This window comes from Mustela erminea, chromosome 10 (genome assembly GCF_009829155.1).
Source record: "Mustela erminea isolate mMusErm1 chromosome 10, mMusErm1.Pri, whole genome shotgun sequence".
In the NCBI taxonomy this organism is placed as follows: Eukaryota; Metazoa; Chordata; class Mammalia; order Carnivora; family Mustelidae; genus Mustela; species Mustela erminea.
The window spans coordinates 31,951,320-31,971,342 of NC_045623.1; the positions used below are offsets into that span (position 1 = coordinate 31,951,320).

Consider the following 20,023-nt stretch of genomic DNA (forward strand, 5'->3'; position numbering starts at 1 on the left):
TGCAATTATAATTTGCTTTGTGTTCTACTAAATAGATAAATCATGATCACTTGACAAAAAAGAAATATCTTTAAAATTACATGTCTACCGTAAGGGATGGAGACTGCTATACATAGTCAATGCAAGCAGACATGAACAAATATTTGAATAAATAAAAGGAAATAAATGAAAAAAAAAAGACTCCCAGCCTCCTTTAATACAGTAAATTACAGACCTCTGATTTTCTTGAAATATTTTTGTTTCCTTGGTATTCTGTTCCAGATGTTTCCGTATTAGTTCCTGTGTTCGAGCTTTTACTTCTTTTTCTATTGCTGCTTTTCTAAACTGGTTGAAGAGCTCGTCTGAGGATTTCAGTACACTGGATGTTTTGACTGGTTTGCCTAAACTTTTCCAAGAGTCTGCATTCTTGATCTTTATATCCTAAAACAAATATCTGATTTAGTTTGCGTCTACAGATGTCAACCACATTATGGAAGGAAAACAGTATTCTTTGATATAGTAATAGATCAAATTAAGATTCCAAAGGCCTTCACGTAATTTTATCAAATTATGAAAAATACTGGAAATGTATCAGATAAGCTGAACTCATTCATCTAAGACCAAATTAAAATAGCATGCTTACCAATTATTTCAATTTAATGTACATACACAGTTGACTATTGAACAACATGTGGATTTGCAGTTGCTGACACTTACATAGTCAAAAGTCCGTGTATAACTTCTGACTTCCTGAAAAAACTACTAATAGCTGCCTGTTGACTGGAGGGCTTAACCAATAACATCAGCGGTCAATTAACACATCTTTTCTATACTGTAAGTATTTATATACTGTATTCTTACAATAAATTAGGCTAGAGTAAAGAAAACGTTACTGAGAAAACTGTAGTGAAGAGAAAATACATTTACAGTACTGTACTGTATTGGAAAAGCTAGCTTATGATAAGTGGACCCAACAGTTTAAATGAGAATCTACAAGGAATATAAAACTAAGTAAACACTAAGTCAGTCATGTAAAAAAAAGATATTTATGGTCCCATACAAAAAATAAACCAAATATACAAATTCTTAATAAGATGCAAAGAAAGATGATGCCATAAGAGTGGCATGGGAATGCCATTTGCTGGGAATCCTCTGACATACTTTCTTCTTTCCTTTCTTAAAAAATTAACTGACCGTGACCAGTGTTCTTAAATGAGTTCTATCATGATCTAGATCCATGCAACCCAAGAGAAGTGTAGTTTAAAATTTTCCAGTATAGGGGTGCCTGGGTGGCTTGGTTGGTTGAGTGTCCGGCTCTTGATTTCAGCTCAGGTCATGACCTCAGGGTTGTGGGATTGAGTCCTGAGCTGGGCTCCAGCTCAGCAGGGAGTCTGCTTGAGGGAGTCTCTCTCCCTGGGCCCCATACCCCCTGCTCATGTGCACACTGCTCTCTCTCTCTCAAGTAAATAGATAAATCTAAAAAATAAAATAAAATTAACAAAAAATAAAATTTTCCAGTACAGGGATTATATCTGGAAGGCAGAGTAGGAGAATCCTAAACTCCTTGGATAAAAACCTTGCCCCTTGGATACAAACATCACACATATCGATGTAAATAACCCAGAAAATGACCCAAGACAGGCAGAACAGAATCTACACAGCTAAATATAGAGAAGAGGCAGGGTAGGAAGGGCAAGAGGTGGTGGGAAGCTAAAGAGACCCATTGCACTTTCTGTGGGACTGTCTATGGGAGGGAGGGATACTGAGCATGGGCATGAGAATGAAACAGACCCGACGCACCAGGAAGATGAACCACCATAATATTTGGCTTTCGAACCAGAGAAGCAGAATCTCCTAAGTTCTTACAATCAGCAGGTCTTTAACACTTGGAACTTTAAAACTCAGAGGGCTCTGTCAGAGAACTGGGAGGGTAGTCTAAGTCCTTACAGAGAGCACAACAAACAGCACTGTGGAGGTCAGCAATAGAAACAACAATATGAAAACCTCTGGGGTGTGTGCATATATATATATATATAAAAGAGGGAGATTTGTTTACTTATCTCAGAGTGTACAGTGGACCTGAGTTATAGGGGCAGAAATCAATGACAGACTTCTCCAGGAACAAAGGAGTTGGTCGGTACCATTTCCCTCCCCTTACCCCAGCTTAGACACCTGGAACCAGCATGATCACAACACTCTCCACATAACCTGCTAACACCACTTGCTCTGCCTCCATGCTTCTGCAAACCTGGACCCTAAAACCCAGCTTGCCTTGATCCCAGCCCAGTGAACTGAGGTGGCTCTTGCTGGCACCATGCCCTACCCTGCATTCTCCTGTGTACCTACACCCTCCAATATGCCCTTAAGACCATCTAAAGTGATGCCACAAGCCCAGCAGTGTGCAAGCAGCCCTGACAGAGACTAGTACCACTCCAAAGTGACCACTACTCTGGGGAGAGGGGAAGATAAACATACACAGCAGTCCAACTGCAGCCCCAGCCATGGGCTGGGGCCAGACATCTAGGCTAGCTGCAGGACCCAATCACTGATTAAAGCTTGTCAGGACAAAACACAGGGAAAGCACTCAGCAGTTCTATGCTACTGCCTCTGTGGCAAATGCCTGGTCTGACTCAACTTAAACCCAAAGCAACTGAAGACTGGCTCACTAACAAAACTGGAACCAAATCTTGCCTACAACAGGAAATGAGGCATTGCACATAAGTAGGCTGAAGGCAAAAGTGGCTTAGTGACAACAGTAGGGCACACATGACATACACAGGAGACATGCCTGAAGTGCCAGGTTCTGTTAAACAGGAAACACTGCGCTGCAGGAAGGGTAATACATGACCTCTTTTTCAAAAGCCCATTACTTTCAAGTGTAGATGTAGGTGACTTTTGTAACACAAAGAAACAGACAGAGAATTAAACAAAATGAGAAGAAGAATACGTCCCAAATGAAAGAACAGGACAAACTCATAGCCAGAGACCTAAAATGAAACAGGTAAGTAGTATGTCTAGAAGAGAATTTAAGTGTTGGTCATAAAGATACTCACTGGATTTCAGACAAGAGTGAAAGACCTCAGTGAAACCATTAAAAAAAAGAGAGATGGAAAACACATACACACACAGGAACACATCAGAGAACAGGAACTCAGTAAGTGAAATTAAAAATCACCAGATGGAATAAATAGTAGGCTAGGGGAAGCACAAGAACAGATCAGCAAACTGGAGAGTACAGTAATGGAAAACAATCAAGCTGAAAAGGAGAGAAACTAGTAATAACAGTAGTGGTAGTAGTAGTTATAATAAAAGATGAAACAAGACTTAAGGAACTCAGCAACACCATCAAGCATAATAATATTCACATTATAGGAATCCCAGAAAGAAGAGAGACAGAAAAGGGGAGAGAAAATTTATTTGAAGAAATAATAACTGTAAACTTCCCAAATCTGGGAAAGGAAACAGAAATCCAGATCCAGGAGGCACAGAGAAGCCCCAGCAAAATCAATCCAAGAAGGTCCACACCAAGACATTTATTTTATTTTTGAGAAGATTTTATTTATTAATTATTTATTTTTTCATCAGAGACTGAGAGAGAGAGAGAGGTGTGTGACAGAGTGAGAGAGGGAACATAAGCGGGGGAGTGGGAGAGGGAGAAGCAGGCTTCCCATGGAGCAGGGAGCCTGATGCCAGGCTTGATCCCAGGACCCTGGGATCATGACCTGAGCTGAATGTAGATGCTTAGCTACTGAGCCATTCAGGCACCCCGACACATAGTCATTAAAATTGCAAACTATAGTTTTAAAAGCTTCAGAAGAAAAGAAAACATTTAAGGGAAAGCCCCATAAGGTTATCAGCTAATTTTTCAGCAGAAACTGTACAGTCAAGAAAAAAGAGGCATGATACATTCAACATGCTGAAGAAAAAAAGAATCTGTAATCAAGAATACTCTAGCAAGAAAGCCTATCATTCAGAAAAGGAGAAAGAGTTTCCCAAAGTTAAAAGAATTCATTACCACTAAACCAGCCCTGTGAGAAATATTAAAGAGGACTCTTTGAGTGGAAGAAAGACCGTAATTAGGAGTAAGAAAAATAGGAAACAAAAAAGCAGTAAAATTAAGTATAGTCACAAAAATTAGTCAAGAGATTCACAAAATAAAAGAATGTAAGGTATGATACCACATACCTAAAACTTAATGGGGGTAGGGTGTACAGTAGCAAGGAACAGGTCCAACCTAAAGGACCATCAAGTTAATACAGACTGCTATATGCATAAGATGTTACATACAAACCTAATAGTAACCACAAACTAAAAACCCCAGTAATAGATACGAAAAAAAAAAAAAAAAAAAGAGAGAGAGAGAGAGAGAAGCGAAGAGAATCCAAGCCTATCACTAAATAAAGCAAAAAAACTGTATGAGAAGAGAACAGGAAAAAAATCAGGAACAGGGAAGAATAAGAAATCAGCAACAGGGAAGACCTACAAAAATAACCATAATCAACCAAAAAAATGGCAGTAAGTACATACCTACCAATAATTACTTTGAACGAAAATGGACTAAACACTCCAATCAAAAGACAAACGGTGATGGAATGGATAAAGGAGCAAGGCTCACCAATATGCTGTCTCTGAGAGACTCATTTCATACTAACGACACATGCAGATTCAAAGTGAATGGATGGAAAAACATTTACCATGTGAATGGAAGAGAAAGGAAAACCACGAGAGCAATACTTGTATTGGACAAAACAGACTTTATTCTTTTTATTTTTTTTTAATTTAGTGTGGTATATTTATTTCAATAGATTCCTATACAGAAGTGGTTCCCAAAATGTTATCCATGGATCTTTGAAGGTCCTCAGATATTTGTAGGGAGTCCACAAGATCAAAACACTTTCCATAATAATACTGAAACATTATTCACACCGTTTTCCCTGTGTTGACATTTGCCCTCACAGTACAAAAGTAATGGTTGGTAAAACTGTTGGTCAGGGACACCTGGGTGGCTCAGTGGGTTAAAGCCTCTGCTTTAGGCTCAGGTCATAATCTCAGGGTCCTGGGACCAAGCCCCGCATTGGGCTCTCTGCTCTGTGGGGAGCCTGCTTCCTCCTCTCTCTCTCTCTGCCTGCCTCTCTGCCTACTTGTGATCTCTGTCAAATAAATAAATAAAAACTTAAAAAAAAAAAAACCTATTGGTCATGAAAACATAGCAATTAGTGACCTCAAACTATAGTCATTAGTCACTGTGTTCTTTACTGCCACATATTTTCATTGTGAAAAAAATCCATTGTACTCAAGAATATACCTGTTAAAGCTACAATTATTTCATTAAATGTCTACCCTGTAATGCCCCCTTTTTTTAGTTTTTAATTTTTTTAAATTAACATACAATGAATTCTTTGTTTCAGGGGTACAGGTCTGTGATTCATAAGTCCTTCATAATGCATAGCACTCACCAACAGATACTGCTCCCTCAACATACATCATTCAGCTACCCCCAACCCTACACCCTCCCACTCCAGTAGCCCTCAGTTTGTTTCCTGAGACCAAGCATCCTTACAGGTTTGTCTCCTTCTCTGGTTTCGTCTTATTTTATTTTTTCCTCTTTTCTCCTCTCTTCCCCTATGGTCCTCTGTCTTGTTTCTCAAATTTCAAACATCAGTTATATCCTATGATAACAGTCTTTCTCTGATTGAATTATTTTGCTTAGTAAGCATAATACCCTCTAATTCCAACCGTGTTGTTGCAAATGGTAAGATTTCAATTTTTGATGGCTATATAATATTCGTGTGTGTGTGTGTGTGTGTGTGTGTGTGTGTGTGTGTGTGTGTGTTTACCACATCTTCTTCATCTATATATCTGTTGATGGATCCATGTTCTGTCCATAGTTTGGCTATTGTGGACATTGCTGCTATAAACATTCGGGAGCATGTGCCCCTTTGGATCACTACATTTGTATTTTTAGGGTAAATACCCCATAGAGTGATTGCTGGGTTGTAAGGTAGTTCTATTTTCAAATTTTGAGGAACCTCCATATTGTTTTCCTGAGTGACTGCACCAGCTTGCATACCCACCAGCATGTAGGAATGTTCCCCTTTCTCTGCATCCTTGCCAACATCTGTCATTTCCTGACTGGTTAATTTTAGCCATTCTGACTGGTGTGAGATGGTATCTCGCTGTGGCTTTGATTTATATTTCCCTGATGCCAAGTGATGTTGAGCACTTTTTTATGTGTCTGTTGGCCATCTGGATGTCTTCTTTGCAGAAATGTCTGTTCATGTCCTCTGCGCATTTCTTGATTAGATTATTTGTTCTTTGGGTGTTGAGTTTGATAAGTTCTTCACAGATTTTTGATACTAGCCCTTTATTTGATATGTCATTTGCAAGTATCTTTTCCCATTCTGTCAGTTGTCTTTTGGTTTTGTTGACTGTTTCCTTTGCTGTGCAGAAGCTTTTGATCTTGATGAAGTCCCAATAGTTCATTTTCGTTTTTGCTTCCCTTGCCTTTGGAGATGTATTTAGCAAGAAATTGCTATAGCTTAAGTCCAAGAGGTTGCTGCCTGTGTTCTCCTCTAGGATTTGGATTCCTGTCTCACACTGAGGTCTTTCATCCATTTTGAGTCTGTTTTTGTGTATGGTGTCAGGAAATGGTCCAGCTTCATTCTTCTGCATGTGGCTTTCTAATTTTCCCAACACCATTTGTTGAAGAGATGGTCTTTTTTCCATTGGATATTCTTTCCTGCTTTGTCGAAGATTAGTTGACTATGGAGTTGAGGGTCCTTTTCTGAGTTCTCTATTCTGTTCCACTGATGAATGTGTCTGTTTGGGGCCAGTACCATACTGTCTTAATGATTACAGCCTTGTAATAGAGCTTGAAGTCTAGAATTGTGATGCCTCCAGCTTTCTTTTTTTTTTTTTTTCCAATGTTCCTTTAGCTATTCAGGGTCTTTTCTGGTTCCATACAAATTTTAGGATTATTTGCCCCAGTTCTATGAAGAAAGCTAATGGTATTTTGACAGGGATCATTTTGAGTGAATAGATTGCTCTAGGTAGCATAGACATTTTTTGTGTATGTGATTTTTAAAATCTTTTTTTTTTAAAGATTCATCCATTTACTTGACAGGCAGAGATCACAAGTAGGCAGAGAGGCAGCCAGAGGCAGGGGTGGGGGGTGGGAAGCAGGCTTCCCGCTGAGCAGAGAGCCGGATACGGGGCCCAATCCCAGGACCCTGGGATCATGACCCAAGCCGAAGGCAGAGGCCCCAACCCACTGAGCCACCCAGGTGCCCCTTAAAATCTTTTTTATTATAATCTTGTTTTATGTTCATTTAGCCAACATATTATTCATCATTAGTACTATGTTGAACAGCAGTGGTGATAGTGGAGATACCTGCCATGTTCTTGACCTTAGGGGAAAAGCTGTCAGTTTTTCCTCAGTGACAATGATATTTGCTGGAAGTTTTTCATAGATGACTTTTATTATATTGAGGTATGTACCCACTATCCTTACAATGTGAAGAATTTTAATCAAGAAAGGATGTGTTGTACTTTGTCAAATGTTTTTTCTCCATCTCCTGAGACTATCATATAGCTCTTATACTTTCTTTTATCAAGTAGTATTATCACATGATTGATTTGCAGTTATTGAACCAACCTTGCAGCCCAGGAATAAATCCCACTTGGTCATGGTGAATAATCCTTTTAATGTGCTGTTGGATCCTACTGGCTAGTATTTTGGTTAAGAATTTTGGCATCCATGTTCATCAGGGATATTGGTTTGTAATTTTCCTTTCTGGTGAGGTCTTTGTCTGATTTTGGGATCAAGATAATGCTGGCCTCAGAGAATGAGTCTGGAAGTTTCCCTTCCATTTTGGTTTTTTGGAACAGTTTCATAAGAATATGCATTAATTCTTCTTTAAGTATTGGTAGAGGGGTGCCTGGGTGGCTCAGTCATTGAGCATCTGCCTTCAGGTTGGGTCATGATCCCAGGGTTCCGGGATTAGCCCCATGTCAGGCTCCCAACTCCGTGGGAACTCTGCTTCTCCCTCACCCATTTCTCCTATTTGTGTTCCCTCTCTCAATGTCTCTCTCACTCTCTGTCAAATAAATAAATAAATAAAATCTTAAAAACAAACAAACATGATTTTAAGATTTTATTTATTTATTTGACAGACAGAGATCACAAGTAGGCAGAGAGACAGGCAGAGAGAGAGGAGGAAGCAGGATCCCTGCTGAGCAGAGATCCTGATGAGGGGCTAAATCCCAGGATCCTGGGATCATGAACTGAGCTGAAGGGAGAGGCTTTAACACACTAAGCCACCCAGGCACCCCACAAACACGATTTTAAATGTTTGGTAGATTTCCCCTGGGAAGCCATCTGGCCTTGGGCTCTTGTTTGTTGGGAGATTTTTTGATTACTGCTTCAATTTCCTTCCTGGTTATGGGTGGATAAAACAGACCTTAAAACAAAGACTGAAACAAGAGACATAACAAGAAGATCTAACAGTTGTACCTATCTATGCACCCAAGATAGGAGCACCCAAATACATAAAGCAGCTAATAACAAACACAAAGGAAGTAATTAATAGCAATATAATATAGTAGAGGACTTCAACACCTGACTTACATTGATGATATATTATCAAGATGGAAAATTAAGAGGAAACAGTGGCTTTGAATGACACACTGGATCAGATGGAACCAAAAGATACAGTCAGAACATGCTATCCTAAACCAACAGAATACATATTCTTTTCAAGTGGAAACACAGCACTCTCCAGTATGGAGAGTGGATCACATGTTAGGCCACAGAATAAATCTTGACAAATTCAAAAAGATCAAAGTCATGTCACATCTTTCCCAACCACAACATTATGAAATTAGCAGTCAACCACAAGAATAAATCTGGAAAGAACACAAATATATGGAGGTTAAATATCATGCTACTGAACAATGAATTTTTCAACCAAGAGATCAAAGAGGAAACCAAAACATGTGTAGGGACAAATGAAAATAAAAACACAATGGTCCAAAATCTTTGGGATGCCAAGAGGGAAGTTTTTAACAATATTGGCCTACTTCAAGATGCACGAGAAATCTCAAACTGACAGCCTAAACTTACACCTAAGGAAGCTAGAATGATAACTACAAACAAAGCCTAAAGTCAGCAGAAGGAAGGAAATGATAAAGATTGAAGCAGAAATAAGTGAGATAGCAACTTTTCCCCTAAGATCGGGAAAAAGACAAGGATGCCCATTCTCATTATTTTTATTCAACATAGTTGGAAAGTCCAACTAAAAAAAAGTTTTAACAACGAGACAAGAGAGGGTGTGTGGGTGGCTCAGTTGGTTAAGCAACTGCCTTCAGCTCAGGTCATGATCCTGGAGACCCAGGATCAAGTCCTGCATCGGGCTCCCTGCTCAGAGGGAAGTCTACTTCACCCTTTAACTCTCCCCATTCTCATGCTATCTCTCTCTCTCATTTTCTCTTTCAAATAAATAAATAAAATCTTAAAAAAAAAAACAGACAAAAAGAAATAAAAGGCATTGCCATTGGTAAGGAAGTAAAACTTTCACTATTTGCAGATGACATGGTACTATATTTAGAACACCCTAAGTACTTCACCAAAAAAAAACTACTAGAACTGATAAATGAATTCAGTAAAGCACAGGGTACAATAAAATCAGTATACCAAAAAAAAATCAATATACAGAATTCCATCACATTTCTATACACTAATACTGCAGTAGCAGAAAGAGAAACTAAGAAAACAATCCCATTTACAATTGCACCAAAAATAGTAGACATCTTAGGAATAAACTTAACCAAGGAGGTGAAAGACCTCTACCGAGAAGTATAAAATACTGATAAAAGAAACTGAAGATGACACAAACAAATAGAAGGTATTTCATGCTCATGGATTAGAAGGACAAATATTGTTAAAATGTCCACACTACCCAAGACAATGTACAGATTTAATGCAATCAATACCAAATATAAATATAATTTTTCACAAAGCTAGAACAAATAATCCTAAAATTTCTATGGAACCATGGGTGCCTAGGTGGCTCAGTCAGTTAAGTATCTGACTTTAGCTCAGGTCATGATCCTGGAGTCCTAAGATCAAGCCCCACATTGAGCTTCCTGCTCAGCAGGAATTCAGCTTCTCCCTCCACCCCTCACCCCACTCATGTTCTCCCTTTTCCTCTCAAATAAATGAATAAAATATTTAAAAAATCTGTATGGAACTAGAAAGACCTCAAATAACCAAAGCAATCTTGGAAAAGAAGAATCAAACTGGGAGTATCACAATCCCAGGTTTCAAGATACACTATTAAGCTACAGCAATCAAACCAGTATGGTACTGGCACAAAAACAGACATATCAATCAATGGAACAGAATACAGAACAGAGAAAGAAACCAATGATTAATCTTTGACAAAGATTTACAATCACATTTCATAAAATGTATAGTTGAAAAAGTGGATATGCACAAACTATTATTCCAAACATTATGTTTTCCAAAAACTGAACTATCAGTTTTAAATTTTAAATTAATTAAAAAATAAGGCTTAAATCTCAGTTCCTCAGTTGCACAAGCCACATTTCAAGGGCTCAATAACCATATGTGGTTAGTGGCTACCATACTGGACACTATATAATGCAAGTCTAGAAGGCCCTTCTAAGAGTTAAATGGCCACATTCTCCAGTACAGATCATGTGTTATGCCACAAAACAAGTCTGAATATATGTAAGAAGACTGAAATTATATCAAGCATTATTGCTGACCACAATAATATGAAACTGGAAATCAATTACAAGAATAAAACTGGAAAATTCACAAATATGGAGATTAAACAACATGCTGCTATTGAACAACCAGTGGCTCAAGAAAGAAACTTAAAAAATAATAAACATCTTGAAACAAATGAAAATGAAATACTACTATCAAAATGTATGGGATATAGTAAAAGCCATTCAATAGGGAAGTTTACAGTGATAACATCATGAAACAAGAAAGATTTCACATAACCTAACTTTGTACACCTCAAGGAACTAGAAAAAGAACAAAGCCCAAAGTTAGTAAAAGGAAGGAAATAACAAAGATCAGGGCAGAAATAGTTTTAAAACACAAGAGAAAAGATTAATTAAACTAAAAGCTTATTTTTTGAAAAGACAAAAAAAAATAGACAAAACTTGAGTTAGATTCACGAAGAAAAAGAAAATTCAAATAGTTAGAATCAAATGAAAAATACTAAACTGATACCACAGAAATACAAACATAAGAGACTAAATGAACCATTATAAGTCAAGGAAATGAACCTGGAAGAAATGGATAAATTCCCAGAAACATACATGTCTTTCAAGACTGAATGGTAATGAAACAGAAAGTTTTAACAGACTGATTTCTAGTGAGGACAAAAAGTCAGTAACCAAAAGCCTCTAAACAAAAAATCCAAGAACAGATGGCTTCACATTTAAAGAATACCAGTCCTTCTCAAACTCTTCTCCCCCAAAATAGGAGGGGGACTCTTCCAAATTCATTTTAATATTTTTTCTTCTTTTTCAAAGATTTTATTTATTTATTTGACAGATAGAGATCACAGGTAGGCAGAGAGGCAGGCAGAGAGAGAGGAGGAAGCAGGCTCACTGCTGAGCAGGGAGCCGATATGGGGCTTGATCCCAGAACCCTGAAATCATGACCTGAGCCGAAGGCAGAGGCTTTAACCCACTGAGCCACCCAGGCACCCCCCAAATTCATTTTATAGCCAGGATTACCCTGATACCAAAACCAGGTAAGAACACAAGAAAATTATATAGACCAATATCCTTGATGAACAGATATAAATAGTCCTCAAAAAAAAATAGCAGACCCAATTCAACAATACATTAAAGGAATCATATACCACAATCAAGTAGGATTTACTCCAGCAATGCAAGTATGGTTCAACATCCACCAATCAGTATGATATACCACAATAACAAAATGAAGAAGACTCATAGGATTACCTCAACTGATACATTCTGTATCAGCATATGACAAAATTTATTTATTTGAAAGGGGGGAGGGGCAGAGGGAGAGAGAAACCCAAGCGGACTCCAAGCCAAGCACAGAGGCCAATGTAGGGGCTCGATCCCATGACCCTGAGATCACAATCTGAGCCAAACCTAGGAGTCAGATGCTTAACTGACTATGCTTCCCAGGTGTATCAACAGCTGTTGGGATAATAAAAAGTCTCAACAAAGTGGGCACAATAAAAGCTTTATATGACAAGAACCACAGCTAATAACATACTCAACAGTGAAAAGAAGAAAGCTTTTCCTCTAATATCAAGAACAAAATAAGGATGCCCACACTTGCCAATTCTATTCAACATAGTATTATAAGTCTAGCAAGAGCAATTTAGCAGGAAAAATATATAAAAGGCACTCAAATCATAAGTAAAACTGTCAGTATTTGCAGATTACATGATAGTATACAGAACCCTATAGGCTCAACAAGAATAAAACTCTATTAGAACTATTAAATTCAGTAAATTTGCTAGTTACAAAATCATTATACAAAAATTTATGCTGTTTTCATACACTGATGACAAACTATCAGAAAAAGACATTAAAAATACAATTACATTTATAACTACATCAAAAAGGACAAAAAAACTAGGAATAATAAACTAAGGGCATGAAAGACCTATACACTGAAAACTCTAAGTCTTGTGAAAGAAACTGGTAAAAGAAACTGAAGACACAAATAAATGAGAAAATATTCCATGCACATGGATTGAAAGAAAGAGTATTGTTAAAATGTACCCAAGGCAATCTACAGAGTCAATGAAGTCCTATCAAAATTACAAAGGCATTTTTCACAGAAACTGAACAATATTAAAATCTGTATGGAACCACAAAAGACCTCAAAGGGCCAAAGAAATCTTGAAAAAGAACAAAATTAGCATCATGCTTCCTAATTTCAAACTATATTACAAAGCTATCGTAATCACAATAGTATGGTATTTACATAAAAACAGATACACAGATCACTTGAACAGAACAGAGCCCAGAAATAAAATCACACAAATTTGGTCCATTAATATACAACAAAGGAGTGAGGAGTATAGAATGAGCAAAGGATAGTCTCTTCAATAAATGGTGCTTGGGAAAACTGGACAGTTCCATGCTCTGTACAGCAAAGGAAACCAACAAAAAAAGTCAGCTACTGGAGAAAATGTTTGCAAATCATGTATGTGATAACAGGTTAATATCCAAAATACATAAAGAACTCCTACAACTCAATAACAAAATACTCAAACAATCCATTTAAAAAACAGGCAGAAGATCTGAACATTTTTCCAAAGAAAATATACAAATGGACAACAGGTCCATGAAAAGCTGCTAAACATCACTAGCCACCAGAAAAATGCATTTCAAAACCACAATGAGGTATCATTTCACACCTGTTAGAATGGCTATCATGAAGAATATAAGAGATAACAAGTACTGGTGAGGATGTAGAGAAAAGGGAATCCTTGCATACTGTTGATGGGCATATAAACCAGTATGGCTACTACTGAAAACAGTATAGAAGTTTCTCAAAAAATTAAATTAAAAATAACCATAAAGGGACGCCTGGGTGGCTCAGTGGGTTAAGCCGCTGCCTTCAGCTCAGGTCATGATCTCAGGGTCCTGGGATCGAGTCCCACATCAGGCTCTCTGCTCAGCGGGGAGCCTGCTTCCCTTCCTCTCTCTCTGCCTGCCTCTCTGCCTACTTGTGATTTCTCTCTTTCAAATAAATAAATAAAATCTTTAAAAAAAAAAAACCATAAAAAAGAAGGAAATCTTGCCATTTGTAACAACATGGGTTGATTTGGGGGGCATTATGCTAAGTGAAATAAAACAGAAAAATAAATAATGTATGATTCCACTTATACGTGGAATCTAAACAATAAAAATGAAACCAAACTCAGAACAGATTCGTGGCTGCCAGAGAAGTGTGGTGAGGAGTGGGGAAATTGGATGAAGGGGGTCAAAAGGTACAAACTTCTGGGATGCCTGGGTGGCTCAGTGGATTAGGCCTCTGCCCTCAGCTCAGGTCACGATCTCAGGGTCCCGGGATTGAGCCCCATATCGGGCTCTCTGCTCGGCAGGGAGCCGGTTTCCTCTCTCTCTCTCTCTCTCTCTCTCTCTCTCTGCCTGCCTCTCTGCCTACTTGTGATCTCTCTCTCTGTCAAATAAATAAATATAATCTTTAAAAAAAATGGTACAAACTTCCAGCTATAAAATAACTAAGTTCAGTAGATGTAATATACAGCATGGTGACTAACAGTTAATAACCTAGATTATATTTGAAAATTGTTAAGAGAATAGACCTTAAAAGTCTGCATCACAAGAAAAACAATTTGTAACTGTGTGACACTAGACTTACTGTGATCATTTCACATTACAAATATTGAATTATTATACACAAATAATGAATCACTACGGTGTACATCTGAAAACTAACACTTCATGTTTATTATATCTCAATTTAAAAAAAAGAGTTAACCTGCCTACTGTGTAAGGGAAGAAGAGGATTATATAATACCTAAACATCCTCTGTTGAAATTTATTTTTTTACAATTTTCTCCATAGTAAGTATGCTTAATTGCTCTTTTCATATTTTTCCATGAAATACTAGGGATAAAATTGTCAAGGGTCCCAAGATAAAGCATAAGGAAATGTGTGACTAGATATGTTCATGGGACTTTAACTTCTGTCCCAAAGAAATAAACAGTGGTCACCTAGATGTCCTTTGGAAGTGTTTGCCATTTGTTGCCAATAAAATCTATTCTGTTCTTACTCACGGAACAGGCTAAATACCAGTTGCAGAATTCTTATGACTACTTGGTCATTTAAAGCATCTCATCTTCAGGGGTGCCTGGGTGGCTTAGTGGGTTAAAGCCTCTGCTTTCGGCTCAGGTCATGATCTCAGGGTCCTGGGATCAAGTCCCATACTGGGCTCTCTGCTCAGCAGGGAGCCTGCTTCCCTCTCTCTCTGACTGCCTCTCTGCCTACTTGTGATCTCTGTCTGTCAAATAAATTTTTAAAAAGCATCTCATCTTCAGATAGAGGTTTGAGGCAACCATGGTAAAACCTGGCATTATATTAAACAGGGAATAAAGGAAGGATGAAAATTGGTTTCTAGCTTTGTGCCTAAAATTTTTACTAAATTCCAATGAAGTTTTGGCTGATACTAAAGCAATAAACTTCATATGTGAGTTTGGAGTACAGGACAGTTTTTCAGGTATCACAAAGAACAGGAAAAATAGAAAGGTGGAGATGAGAATGGCAAGTATTCCTCATCAAAGTATGCATATAATTAAAGATATAAAATAAATATCTAGGGAGAAAAGAATAGTTCAGTTGCAATAAGTTACAAGGCATTTTGTTAGAGGAGTGAAAAGCTAGCTCAGTATCACAAAGGTATTTAATGTTCATTCTGTAGTCAAAGTTAGTGTTTTCATACAGATGAGTAAAATCAGAGGAACACATCCAAGAGGAACATAATGCTTAAAGTAGAATAGATTAGAATAAGGAGGGTCTCAAGTCAGACCAGTTATAAATATTAAAAAGAGCTCAGATTAAAAGAGGTGAATATTCTATTTCCACCTCACTAGTTTGTGAGGTGGAAATAGAAAAGGAGACATATCGGAAGTGAAACTCAAAAAAATATAGCAACTCCTTGGCTGCAGGACACTGAGAAGACATCAAAAACATTTAAAAAGTATAGGAGGTCAGGACTAGAAATATATATTTGAGTCATCTGCAGAGACACTAAAACTGAAATCACCATACTGGATGTTCAATCAGATAAAGAAGTAGAACATCCTGGTTTCTTACCCTATGAAGACTTTGGGAAGGATGCAACAATTTTAGAGGTCACTGGTTCCTCTGATAGGGCAAACAACAGGGACAGAAGAGCAGCTAGATGCAAGGCAAAACTAAGGCACTGGTTCTCACTTGGGGGTGATTCCCCTCAGCCCAGGAAAGACACATGGCAGTGTAAGTAAATGCTTTAGGTTGTCCCATGGGGGTGGGAGAAAGGGTGCTGCTAGCATCCAGTGGGGGAGAAGTTAAGGTTCCAGCATTTTATAACGCACAGCCCTGCCGCTGACACAGACTTATCCAAGCCCACAATGTTAACAGTGTTAAACAAGAGAAACCCTGGTTTAAAATGTAAACAGGTAGTAGGAAAATACAACAAAAAAGGAGTAATAGAGACCACAGAGATGGCAGGAGACCTCCATAATAAATCTGCTGAATACAAGAGAATTAAGAACAGAGATGAGTTATTGTTGGTAATAAGAGAGATCTTTTCCTGAGGGTGAAGTGAGAGAAGAATGTAAAAAGACCAGAGATTCAATGTTTGTTGAAATTTGTTTTAGTCCCAGCTCTTATTTGACCAAGATGCTTGAACCACCTGAGCTATAGTTTAGGCACACAGATTAATACTCAAAAATCTCTTCTAGCACTGATACTCTACCACCTCTCTTCTCAATAGGAGGTAACACTGCTGGGGAATATCAAGAATGGAAACAGTTTGCTCCGAAGAGAACAAGCCACATAATCTTACTCCTTCTTAAGCTTTCATTTCAACAGTTCAGTTTCTGCTACATGCTAGGCATTAGAAATAAAGAAGACATGTCACTTTTACCTATGGCACCAACTACAACAGTATGACATACATTACATGCTTTGCTGCTTATTTTGCCCTTTTGGAAATTTCCTTATTGTTTTCAAACTTTATTTTGGGTCAGTCAAAATTATAAACAGTTGTGTTAAGTTAGAAACAAAGATTATAGGTAAGCCAAATATTTAAGAAATTCTGTGGCACTATTCTTTCCATTGTAAAGGGGATGGGCAACACTTCTGTCATTAAAACAAAGATGAGTAAAACAAAAAATTAACTTTGGATATCAGAAAAGGCACTTTTATAAAAAAAAATAGATTTTATTTATTTGAGAGAGAGAGAGAAGAGTGCACGCAAGAGCACAGCTGCGGAGCAGAGGAGCAGACTCCTCACTGAGCAGGGAGCCCAATGTGGGGCTCGATATCACAACCCTGCGATCATGACCTGAGCTGAAGGCAGATGCTTAACCAACCGAGCCACCCAGGTGCCCCAGGAAAGGTACTTTTAAAAATGATTCTTATTTAACAGAACACCCAAATTCAACATAATCTTTGATGATAATAATTATTAGCACAAAATTATCTAAGAAAATTATAAATACTAAGAAAACACAAGGACTAAATCAGTATGCTCCATATGGTGAAATGTTAGATATTCCTAAGTGTGGGCAAATACTTAGAAATAATAAAAATTGTCCTCTGACGTCCTTGCAAGTAAAAAATAAAGGAAAGGAAGAGATGAAAAATGGAAGAGAGGAAAGGAGGGAGGGAAAAGAGGATATATAAACATTTCCTTCATAGTAAGTTTCTGAGAATGACTCAAATGCCTAGAAGAACACCTGATATGTATCTAAAGCATCCCAAATGTCTATAATATTTGTTGAAAGAATGACTGATGTGTAGTTTGAGAGTAAGTGCACAAAAGATTCCATTAGGAAATACCCCATAACAGATTCTAAAAGACAGTTTTAGGACATGCTTTAACATTAGGATAGCTAGCACACACCAGCATTACAGAACTTACATTAAACACCAGCATGAGAACTTACGGTAGAAGGGAGAAGGAAGGTGTTGCTCACAAGTAACTTTTTAAAAAAATACACCAAAAAATACTTTTTTTTATTAAATAGGCCTAGAGATCCAAAATCTCATTCAAGTTAAGTCTGAAAATACCCCTTGTGCCAGCCACCTCCATGTTCAGTTTTTAATCCCTTCAAGATCTGTGGGGAAAAAAATAACATTACTCTTACCTTCTGCATGGATACCTGACATTCAGATTCTAACACCGCTGTGTCATTATCACCACACTGATGCATCACAGTTAGGCCGTTCAAATGCTGTTCAGAATCACCTAGATGCAGACATTTTTAGAACAGTATAATCAAGAAACTTCATTTTGTTTGTCCCTAATTTGACTTTATCTCCCTTCCTGACCCCACCCCCAGGCCAGAGACTAGGAAAACAAAATGATTAATTTTTTATGTGGTTTTAACTTTGGAATATTCTTAGTTGATGAACTGTTATACTGTAAAATAAACATTTTTCACTTGAAATTTATGTCCTCTTGCTTTGTCTACATTAAGGATAACTGACACTGTGGCTCGCCCACCAAAATGTGTTCCACCAGTCCTCATGGTACAGCAGTCCTCTAGTGCACAAACTGACTGTCACTCCAGAGATGGGTTTTCATTAGGCTACCCCAACACCAGTGAGTCATTTAAGAAAGAGCAGGCCTAAGCCAATGCAGGGCTCATAGGGAAAGATAATTCTTGGTGAAACTGAAAATGAAACACAAAGAATGGAAGAACTAAGACACTAAATATCTAGAATAGCTAGTGAGGAGAAGAGTATAAAATGCAAAAGGTTGGCTTGATTCGGGTGAAGAGAACAAACTATGAAATCCTATTAGCTGTTAAACTTTCATACAAATATTTCATTTATTATTGATAAAGATAACTATAGAAAACGAGCTCAAGCCTTGTTCAAACCATGCCTAAATAACCTACTTTTGGACTAGTGATTATAAATGCTAACGAAATAACTTCCTATTGTTCAAGCCATCTTGAACAGACTTTTCTGTCATATGCAACCGTGGACATTCTGATGCATGAACTTACTTGGGTCATTTCTCTTTTAGTTCTCCCTAATACTTTTCTAAAGGCCCTAACAAGAAGTAAAAGGACAAAGTAGACAAATGAAAACTACGCAGCTATCTTTGTTAACTGATTCAAGTTCACAGAAATCTAGGCACTTACATACTGTAGGAACTTACATTTAAGCTTCTACTACTCATCAATCCCTTGACTGATTCTCTGGCCAAATCCTACTAGTTGAAGTTGAGGCTTGAAGAAGAGAGGAACATCAAGGGATAGGAGTGAGCACAGAAGGGTGAGAAAAAAGTTACAACAGAGGCAAGAATGACAGAACAAAGATTAAATCTGTATGTCCCTACATAGCCCAATATGCCTATATTTTATCAGTTCAACAAGGAATGGAAAAAATAGGAAGTTAAGCTTTAAGTTTACAACTACATACCTTTTGTGCTTAAGGCGAGATATTATTTAAGATTATTGTAAGAAGTAAAAAGAGCATGTATGTCAGCAGAAGTAAATTCTAACCGACTCTCAGTTGGCTGAGATAAGTGGTGCAAGTGTTATTACCAAGAGTTAAAGAGGAATAGCATGGCTGCCACCTAGTCACAGGCTCTGTGCCTGCTCCACGCACACATGGCAAAATGTCCAGGCCTACTGAGACTGAGCAGTGCACTGTCTGTTGGATTACTATTTTCCAGAAGTGTGCTGGATAGGAGGGTAACAACTGCACTCTCCAAGACAGAATTGCTAACCTTCATGAATACAGAACTGGCTGCCTTCACAAAGAACCAGAAGGATTCTGGTGTCACTGCATGATGAAAAAACTGGACCTCAACTTTGATGGGCAGCTACATTTCCCGGAATTTCTTCATCTTACTGGTGGCACAGCCACAGCCTGCCATGACTCCTTTACAAGGTCTACCCATTGGTGGAAGTGAAGCTGAGGGGCTCTTGAGCCTGGCTGCCAGACCACTCCTTTCCTTCAAAGCAGCCTCCTAGTCATCACCTCCTCCTCACAGCCTACACATACCCTGAGCCCAATGTCCACTGTGGCATGGAGGCCAGTCCTGTTGGTAGGTAATAAAACAATAGCGTTTTACTCTAAAGCAAAAAAAAAAAAAAAAAAAAAAGAGGAAAATGTGGGGATTAAAACAGGGAAATTTAGTTTGGGCATGCTATGTTTGACATGCCTATGTGATGTTTAAGAAAAGAGGTTCATTAGAGTTGTATAAATATGTATGAAGCCTGGGGCACCTGGGTGGCTCAGTGGGTTAAAGCCTCTGTCTTCA

General features: G+C 38.0%; 1 protein-coding gene across 1 annotated transcript in view; it reads right to left on the reverse strand.

Annotated features, from left to right (window-relative positions):
* The window catches only part of BRDT (bromodomain testis associated), a 76,292-nt gene that overhangs the window by 9,389 nt on the left and 46,880 nt on the right, over positions 1 to 20,023 (reverse strand). The window contains 2 exon segments of the mRNA XM_032303307.1: positions 215 to 420; positions 17,892 to 17,992. Of these exon segments, the coding sequence (XP_032159198.1) occupies positions 215 to 420; positions 17,892 to 17,992 (307 nt within the window).